This window comes from Astatotilapia calliptera, chromosome 9, assembly GCF_964374335.1.
Source record: "Astatotilapia calliptera chromosome 9, fAstCal68.1, whole genome shotgun sequence".
NCBI classification, from domain to species: domain Eukaryota; kingdom Metazoa; phylum Chordata; class Actinopteri; order Cichliformes; family Cichlidae; genus Astatotilapia; species Astatotilapia calliptera.
This window is the reverse complement of record NC_137430.1, coordinates 13,702,752-13,712,957: the sequence shown is the minus strand read 5'-3', so window position 1 is coordinate 13,712,957 and position 10,206 is coordinate 13,702,752. Positions and strand designations below refer to the sequence as shown.

Here is a 10,206-nt window from a genome sequence, read left to right as displayed (position 1 = left end):
TTATTTACACTTTCTCACACACAAGGAAGAGAATTTTCTTCATGTACAATATTTTTTACAACAAATACAACAAAATGAAACAAAACACATTTTGATGAATTCATCTCTTAATCTTATATGCAGAATTTCTGATGGTGTTTTCTCTGATATCCCAGTATGTGTTCTGGCTATTTTGACTATTTACAGTAGCCGGAGCCTACTGAATTCTAATATTTCTAAAATCCATTGGATATTGAATACCCCCCTCCCCCTTTACTGAAAGCGATCAAATCTGAGACTATGTTGAGCTACATGAAGACAATAAAAATAATTTTTAAAAAAGTCCTGGGTTGTTTATATTCCATTCAGTGCTGAACTGGTGTTCAAATCAAATTTTATTAGTCAAATACACAGTCATACAAAGTACAACATGCAATGAAATTCCTGTGTCCTGGGGCTGCGGATGTAGCCGCACCAGGAAGAAACCAAAAAGACAGTGAAAATTCGTACATCAGGGACAAGAGGAAAAAAAGGAACTCTAAAACAGTAACAGTAAAAAAAAGGTGTTGATGGGCTTTCCAGGGACATCGGTATGCAGGGGAGAGACGATGTTTGGGTTTGGTGCCTCCAATTTCACAGACAGTCTAAATGTCTGTCACTCGTCACCAGGTCTGTCAATTTCTTGTTGAAGAGCCGTGAGCTTCTCCAAGATCTTATCCATGTTGTGTTCAATGAGAACAGTCTGAGTACTCACAGCTCTTCCCATTGCTTCGATCATATTGGACATTTTTGCTGGGTTTTGAACAGCTGTGTCGTATTCGTGATGCCCGTTGCCTGGTGGCATTGACCAGCCAAACATCTGAGGGGAGTCGGGGAGGGTCCATTGAGGTCCAGCCGCAGAATTGCCCACAGCATGAGAATAGTGGGCCTGATTATCTGCACCCATTCTCATTGAATTTACCTGGTGCTGGGTGTACCGCTCCCTGAACGGGGGCTGTCTCTCTCCCTGAAACTGAAGGGGACAAGGGGACTGTCAGTAAAACGAGAATAGTTGTTTTAAATTATTGGCATTACACTTTTTTAAATACAGTCAATTCCCCAGATAATGACAGAATCAGAAACAATTCTGTTTAATAATAGGAGATACTTACATGAAGTGGGACATCCTGATTCACATACTGAGAATGTGAACTCCTCCTAAACTTACTCCGTTTGTTTTGAAACCAAGTTTTTACCTAAAGATAGAAGAAAACAGAAAACATTTAATGAGTACAATGGACCCAAAATTCAATTTCTTATGTTGTAGTAAGTTGAAAAACACTCACCTGTTTGTAGGTCAGACCTGTCATCTCTGCCAACTGTTTCATCTCCCTTGGCTCATAGTAATGTTTCGCATTAAAGTGATGGACAAGAATATTCAACTGTCTCTCTGTGAACACCACCCGGGCCTTTCCTTTAGGTTTCTCTGGAGCAGTGCTGGGATGGTGCAGAGTGGCAGTGATGTTGCCATCCTGGCTTCTTGGGAGAGCAAAATCTTGTTTCTCTTCTGAGACAGCAGGAAAAAAAAGTTTTTAAAAAGTAAATTGCTGAGTCTGAAACACAACAGTTTCCCAGAAAAAAAGTGGGATATTTATACATTATTCAGAACCAAGAGTGACTTCTGCCATCAGGACTTACAACACAGAGTGAAAGAGTATTTTTGCAAGTTGTCTTAGAGGTTAGCCAACTCTGTTCATGTAGCTCACCAGGCAACAATGCTGAGTACATACCTGGAGAAAAGTGCATCCCATGTTCCATCTTTGAAGTCCCAGTGATTAAAGCAGGAAAGCTGGAATAAGTATCTCTGATGAAAGTGCTCCAAACCAAGCAGGATAGTGCTGTGTATCCTAAGGCTGATTTAAGAGCAATTCTGGGCTTTTAAGGAGGTTTGTGGGTGTGGGCAGGATTGTGAGGGGTTGAGCTTCGTCCTTTGTGAGTCGCTTTACCCTACCAAGTTTCAACCAAATGGCATCACTTAAATTTCTTTAAAATGCTGTTTCTGAGGTCTGAAAACAGAAAGTACAGTTAGAAAGCAGCCGTACAAATGAGCTTTACCAAATCCTTCCACCTCACACTTTATAAAATCTCAAAAATGTAATGCCTAAAATTACTGTTTTACTTTCAATTTAACCTCTTACCCATTACTTTAGTGTCCGTTTTAACTGCTCTTAAATTAGCAAAAAAAAAAAAAATTCAACACCAAATTCAGTTCGGTGGGTCGTTCAATGGGTCGTTCAATGGGTCGTTCAGTGCGTTGTTCAGTAGGTTGTTTAGTGGGTTGTTCAGTGGGTCTTTCATTTGGTCGTTCTTTGGGTTGTTCAGTCAGTGGGTGAGTGAAAGCAAGATTAAGTGGAAAGTGTCTATGTGAGTGGAACTTTCCACTCACATAGATCATTTTTCAAATGCATCCTCACACTAATTTGATCTCCAGGCGTTCAGTTGCACCTTCGTGTAAACCCCCAAAGCAGCTTTTTAAGGTCAAAACAAGTTTTTCAAACTCTGACAAACCATTAAAAAAGTCTGACACTGAATATCACGATGACCACTGACCACTCGTTTTGTCTTCATTAACTTTATTAAATGAAACAGTTTAAAAGTCGCAACTGAAATTACACCAATTGAACTCAGCATCTTTGAAAATGTTTTAAAATAAGCAAAATTATACCAATATTACATACAACTAATGACTTACATAATTAAGATATTTTTGATCATGTGGAGAACATTACTGAGTTTATAAGGTAGCACATGGTAGCTTTCACCTTTGAGATGCACCTCTACATTGTAAAAGTCTCTGACACTAAAACACCCACATAAGTCGATGTAAACAATAGCAAGGCTAACGATCCACAACAACACTCGTCATAAACCCACGGACACATGCATCTGGCCTCCTCTGGCTCATTCAGAATTAGAGACGCACCCAGTTCAGCCAGTGACCACTAAACATACGCTAATGTGTCTTTTAGAGTTCCTGTATCACACCCTGCTACCTCTGATTAATTATCAGGTCAATGCAGACAGTTGGCACCAGGGCCATGAGAGATAAATAAAGGTTTCTGTGTTAACATGTCTTGATTTGAAGTAATTTCAAAGACACAGAAGTCATATTATGTGCAAATGACACAAAGTTATTGTGGAAGTAACTTGGAAAAACTTCTGAATGAACTAGAAAATCAATTTAACTGAGTTCTCGGTTATTTCTATAATCAGTTAACACTGAGTCTGAGCAAAACAAAACTCATACTATTCAGGAGTCTGATAAATAACAAAGAATTATAAAAGTAATTATGTTGAGGTTCATTAAAAGTAACTCGTTAAATGTACATATGTTTTGAAATCTCATGCTGTTATCTGGCTGTGCCATTACCATGGTGACGTGGATGCCATGGCAGGAAATACTTGGTGGACGCTTCTCCTTATATGTTCACTTTAAAAAAAAAAAAAAAGTTGCAGCTCGACGCTCCTATTAAAATAGAGGACGTTTTTGGCTCAATCAAGTGTATGCGAGCGGTAAGGCCCCAGGCTCAGACAGATTTCCAGCTGAGTTGTTAAAAAAATTTAAAGACAAGCTAGCCCCTCTCCTTCTTGATCTATATAATGAATCACTGAGAAAAGGCTGGCTGCCCCCCACTTTAACGAAGGCATCTATTTCAGTTTTACTGAAGAAAGGCAAAGAGCCTACGGCCTGTGAGTCCTACAGGCCCCTTCTCTATTTGCAAATTAGACTGTGTCTCATCACTGTTTCCAAATTCCCCAATTCTCCCTGCTGATCCATCATGGGTTGACCTTCTGGCTGTTACGCCTAATCAAAAATCACCTCTATCAAATATATATTGTATGCTTATGGTGACCGAATCTAATCCATCAGGTAAAATCAGAACCGCCTGGGAGCATGAATTAGGTGTTGAACTGTTTGAATCATGGTGGGATAAGGTGAATCTCATCATGCGTTCAAGTACACCATGTGCTAGGCTACAGCTTATACAGTTTAAAGTTTCCTTCAATTATAGACCAATGTGACAGATGTCACACCTCCCTTTGCGACCGTGGCTCAGGGGTTTGGGAAGCGTATTTGTAACCGGAAGGTCGCCGGTTCGATCCCCGGGCTCTCTGTCCTGGTCGTTGTGTCCTTGGGCAAGACACTTTACCCTACTGGTGATGGGCCGATGGCGCGATATGGCAGCCTCGCTTCTGTCAGTCTGCCCCAGGGCAGCTGTGGCTACAACCGTAGCTTGCCTCCACCAGTGTGTGAATGTGAGAGTGAATGAATAGTGGCATTGTAAAGCGCTTTGGGTACCTTGAAAAGCGCTATATAAATCCAATCTATTATTATTATATGTTTTTCTTCTGCCCAAGTTTGAACCAATTTTGGACTGATTTCTTTTCTGTACTGTCAGGGGTTCTTGGAAGTCAGATCCGAGAAGACCCTTTAGTTGCCATATTTGGAGTTCCAAAGATCCCTCTTAATGTAACTCCCCAGCAAACTGAGATCTTAGCTTTTTGTTCCCTTCTTGCTAGATGCTGTATTTTACTTCCATCTGCATTGCAATGGCTTAATACTGTCCGGACATTCTTGTGGAATATCTCAAATCTTTTCCTTAGAACAATGCAATTTACCCACCCTCCGACTAGATTGAAAAGAATTTGAAATGTTCTTTTTTTTTTTTTTAAAGGTAGGCATAGGATTTACCCCCCTCCCCCTTCTATTCTTTTTTAATTTAATTAAATTTTTTAAATTGTATTTATATAGTGTTTAATTTTAATATTTTTTTAATTTAATTTAATTTATTAATTTAATATTTTTTCTAATTTACTCACTTTTTTCTTCTTTTTTTCTTTTCTCAATTTTCTGTTCTTGTGTTGGTATGATGTTTTTTGTATTTTAACTTGTCTTTTGTTTAACAAGAAAACGTTAAAATGATTGGGAAAGAAATGTTTGATAAAATATGTCACGTAAGATGTATACAATACAACGTATATAAGTTTGTATAATCTCTTAATAAACAAATTTTAAAAAAAGTTGCTGTCCATGCAAACAATACTGATTTGTAGACTTGTAATTGTTTAACTAACAATCTTGTCAACACAAAGTTCCAATCCAATTTTATTTATGAAGCACTTTAAAATACCCAGCACAGGAACAAAGTGCTGTACAGAAAATAAGTTAAAAACAATAGAATAACAGAAAACAGCAAAAATATAGAAATAAAACACATAATGCATAAAATTAAAACAGCCCTATATATATATATATATAACTATATATATGAGTTTTATTCATCTTTCTTAATCATTTATGGTTGTGGTGTGATCTTCTCCTGGTTCCTTGTTTCCCCGTGTGTGTTGCTGTGTCAGTTGTGCTGCCCTACTGTGCAATTTATTATTTTTAAACAATCATATGATTTTTTGTATTGATGTACTTTTGTTAATTTCATACGTACAGGTGTTCCACACACTAACTCCTGTGATTGTAATGCTGTGATATTTTACATTAGTCTTTACCATTGGCTTGGTTCATCTACTCCCGCTGAGTTTGCTACAGTAATAGTTAATGTTTTATTTTTAGAAGGGTGTCCAGTTTTTACAATTTCTTTAGGTAAGCCAGGACCAGCATTAAGAAAAAAAGTCATTAAAACCATTTGCAAATTGTTTTATGTCACTGATCAGTGTATTTTGTGCTTGAAAGTTATTGGGATATTCCAATCTTTTAGTTCCTTTATTTACAATATCATTTAGTACTGTCCACGCTTTTCATATTTTTTTTATCTAAAAGTTTACTGTAGTAATTTATTTTACTCGTTCTCATAATTATTATGAATTTATCTTATACCTTTTATAAGTTTGTTCTTGTATAACAGATTCTTTTTCTTACATGCGTTTGTTAGCCATGTTTTCAGTTTTCTTTGCTTTATTCACCAGGGGATAGCGTTTATTGTAAAGAGTTAATATTATAGATAAGAAGTTTACATATGCCACGTCAACATCTTGAACACAGATCTTTCTCTAGTCTTGGTTGTTACACTGTTCTTTAAGGTAGCCGATTTCTTAAGCCTAAATCATAGTATTTACACAATTTTCATTTCATTTACTCCCTGCTGCTCTCCACCTCTTCTCCCTCTCTTGTCTCTTTCTTCCTGCAAGTCTCTCCATTCCCTCAATCTGGTCCACATCTCATCACTCACTATACCTTTTCTACTCCCTCTCTATCACTTCCTCCATTCCCTTTATCTCTCACTCACAAACGCATGCATCCATACATGCAAGAAAACATAATTTATTAGCTCACCCGGATAAGACCCATGCAAAACAAACTGAAGGTTTTTGTCCGGAAACCCACCATCAAAGTACCCATTGTCTCTGATGTCTGCAAATAAGAATAACCAGAACTCCAGACACTGGCTGTGAAGAAAATGCCACCAGTATTCAATTCTTTCATTGGAAGTACTTCCTCCCTCCAGGTAACTCTCAAAGGTGTCGTAAGGAGCCACGGGCACAAGGAAACACTGAAAGCCTATAACATGGCCATTTTCAGTTCCAAGATCACCTCTTGCAACTCTACACCGCTGCACCGCTTCTACGTAACACCCCCCGATCACTTTCAGATTACTATTTGTTGTGTATGCATTAAGACAGATTATTTTTCTCGACAAACCATCAACACTCTCATTGATTGAGATGCCATATGGTTTAAGTTTGCCGTAGGAGTACAGGTGCCAGATGAAGTTCAGCCCTTTTGAAAAATAGTTCGCCTTCGCCTGAGACGTCTTGTGTGCCTCAATGCCACCCCTCAGGGATCCAGCTCAGTCAACACCAAGTGCACATCCTCTTTCCTCATGCGTAGTCAATGTTCTCTGCATTTAGCATATATCCATCAGTACGCGTGAAGCTACCAGAGTACTGCAACTGGTTGTCAATGAATTTAACCAAGACTTCCAGGTCAGAGTACGCTTTTGTGACGAGTGTGTCCCCTAAGAACTCTCTTCAGATGTCTCTCACTTTTATAAAACTTGTGTGTACTGCCAAGCACTGTTTTAATATATTTATATATTAAAACAGTGCTTGGCAGTACACACAAGTTTTATAAAAGTGAGAGTCCAATCTCAAAATTAAAATCTACTTACTTTTTAGCCTTTTTATTAAATACTCTTAAATTTAAAGACTTTGTTGACCTCAGAACTCTACACATAATTTATAAAGCAACAAACAAATCTTTGGCCAAAACATTTAGAACTTGATCAGGATAAAGACCGAATCGTGATGACCGGAGAGAAATCCTTATGTTCAGCAAAGCTTCAGATGAAGATTTCTTCCATCGCGAGTGATCGTGGCTCAAGAGTTGGGTGTTCGTCTTGTAATCGGAAGGTTGCCGGCTCGGACAGTCTCGGTTGTTGTGTCCTTGGGCAACACACTTCACCTACCGCCTACTGGTGATGGACAGAGGGGCCGATGGCGCGATATGGCAGCCATGGCTACAACTGTAGTGAATGAATAGTGGTATTGTAAAGCGCTTTGAGGGGTCCTGAAAAGCACATTATAAATGTAATCCATTATTATTATTCAATCTTGGTCTTGCCAAACCACATGCTGGTGGTTTTCACAAAGATTTAAAAGACTTAAAACTCATCTGCAGTTTTTCAACATGGGAGCTACACACATGTTTTATCCTGTTTAACTGTTTTATTTCTTGTAGATTTTATCTTCTTTCCATTTATATATAAAACAGAGGCTGTTTTGATAAGACTCAGTGAATCTCAGTTAAAATAAAACAATAAGAAAAACATTAAAATGTAATGTAAATCTTTTTTCCCTTCTTTTCCCCAGAGTTGGTGGGGCAGATGAAGGCTCGAGTAGGAAACTGATAAAGTCAACTTTTTATATATATTGTAAATGTTGCAGTCAGTGCCATCCATTTTCTTCCAACAAATGACGACTTTGCTATGATTAAATACTGTCTGCATTTTTGTTTTGCTTTCATTGAGTCTCTAACATCATAATTTACAATATTTGAGGATGTTAAAAAGTGAAAGTCATGAAATCTTGTGTTTAACCTCTGACCCAGAATGTCACAGCAGAAATGGAGACTCATCAGACCAGGAAACATTTCTCCAATCTCTTATTGTCTAATATTTGTGAGTCTGTTTCCTCAGTTTGCTGTTCTTAGCTGACAGCTGTTGTAGCCAGTGTGGTCTTCTGCTGCTTCTAGCCTATGTGCTTCAAATTCTGACATGTTGTGCTCTCAGAGATGGTCTTCTGTATAGTTTGCTTTAAATGAGTGGTTATTTTTAGTCTCTGCTGCCTTCCTATTAGCATGAAGTCATGTGGTCTTTCTCCTTTGACCTCTGACATCAAGAAGCTCGTTTCGCTCAGAGAAGTGCTGCTCACTAGATGTATTGCTGAGTTTTACATTCTTTTGTGCAGTTTGCATTAAGTTTATTTAATTTCTTCTCTTTGATTCACCACTCACTCTTTCAAATTGTTTTCTATGTCGGTGAATCACTGAGATTTAAAGAAGGTTCCACACAAGCCCTGATCAAGTCCTAAATGTTGTGGGTCAAAGATTTGTTTGTTGCTTTATAAATTATGTGTAGAGTTCTGAGGTCAGTCAAGCCTTTAAATGTAAGAGTATTTAATAAAAAGGCTAAAAAGTGGGTTTGGTTTATTATCCTAATTCTATGTTATTTATCATCAGTTTATTAATGATATAATTTGCTTGACTCCCAAATAGTATGAGATTTGTTTTGCTCAGATTCAGTGTTAAATCATTATAGAAAAACCAAGTCCTAAATTGATTTTCTAGTTCATTCAGAAGTTGTTCCAAGTTACTTCCACAATAACTTTGTATCATCTGCAAACAATATGACTTCTGTGTCTTTGCAGTTACTTCAAATCAAGACATGTTAACACAAACACCTTTACCCTCATTTATCTCTCATGGCCCTGGTGCCATCTGTCTGCATTGACTTGATAATTAATCAGAGGTAGCAGGGTGTGATACAGGAACTCTAAAAGACACATTAGCGTATGTTTAGTGGTCACTGGCTGAACTGGGTGCGTCTCGAATTCGTCTCGAATTCTGAATGAGCCAGAGGAGGCCAGATGTGTTGATGTGGATCGTTAGCCTTGCTTTTGTTGACCTTGGCTTATGTGGGTGTTTTAATTTCACTTTTCACACATTTAGAGGTGCTTATCAAAGAAGGGGGAAACTACCTTTTGCTATCTTATAAACTCAGTAATGTTCTCCACATGATTACAAAGATCTAAATTAGAGGTCTAAGTCATTATTTGTATGTAATATTGGTACAACTTGGCTTATTTTAAAACATTTAATAAATATCAGGTTTCAATACTAATAATACACATTTTGTTTAAAATATATTTAAAGAGCAGCTGTATTTGCTCTGATACATTTGAAATTATAAACTATTTGCACAAATCTCCTGATAATAGAAAGTAAATTAATCATTGGTGCAAAGATCAAACTGGTTTCTTGTCTGAAACAACCAGAGCAGGAAGTTAAATCAAAATCATTTAACACAGATCTAGTTGACATGAAAGCAGAACAATCTAAACTCATTAGATTTATTTGTTTGTTTTATTAAATAAATTCTTCACATTATATAGACCACCTTGTTTCGTTTTAAACACATGATTAACTATGCAGACCTTGATAAATTGACTTAATTTCACTTGCCACTTTCAGACTCATTTATTAAAGTTAATAAAGACAAAATGAGTGGTCAGCGGTCATTGTGATATTCTGTGCCACATTTGTGAATGGTTTGCATGAGTACAAAAACCATTTTTGCCTCAAAAAGCTGCTGTGGGGGTTTACACAGAGGTGTAACTGAACGGCTGCAGGTCAAATAACGTGAAGATGTTTTTGCAAAAATGTTCTATGTGAGTGGAAAGTTCTTTGGGTGATCTAATACTGCGTTAATTGATGCAAACATGCAGTGAGTTCATTTCAGTAATTAGCTGCTAATTTTAGCTGCTAATTTTAGGCATTAAGTGTTTCATATTTTATAAAGTGTGAGGTGGAAAGATTTGGTAAAGCTCATTTTGCACGGCAGCTTTCTAACTGTACTCTTTTTTTCAGACCTGAGAATCAGCATTTTAAAGAAATGTAAATGATGCCAGTTGGTAGAAACTGCCTGACTGGTTGTAAAGCGAAGAAGAAGCTCAACC

General features: G+C 37.4%; 1 protein-coding gene across 1 annotated transcript; it reads right to left on the bottom strand.

The window, feature by feature from the left end:
• Positions 1-634: 634 nt before the first annotated feature.
• On the bottom strand, positions 635-4,071 carry LOC113029889 (homeobox protein NANOG-like). Its single transcript, XM_080306522.1, has 4 exons — positions 1,749-4,071; positions 1,305-1,525; positions 1,131-1,214; positions 635-991 (listed from the first exon to the last, which is right to left on the bottom strand). The coding sequence occupies exons 1-4, from the start codon at positions 1,774-1,776 to the stop codon at positions 635-637; spliced, it is 690 nt and encodes a 229-aa protein (XP_080162648.1). The 5' UTR covers positions 1,777-4,071.
• Positions 4,072-10,206: the final 6,135 nt, after the last annotated feature.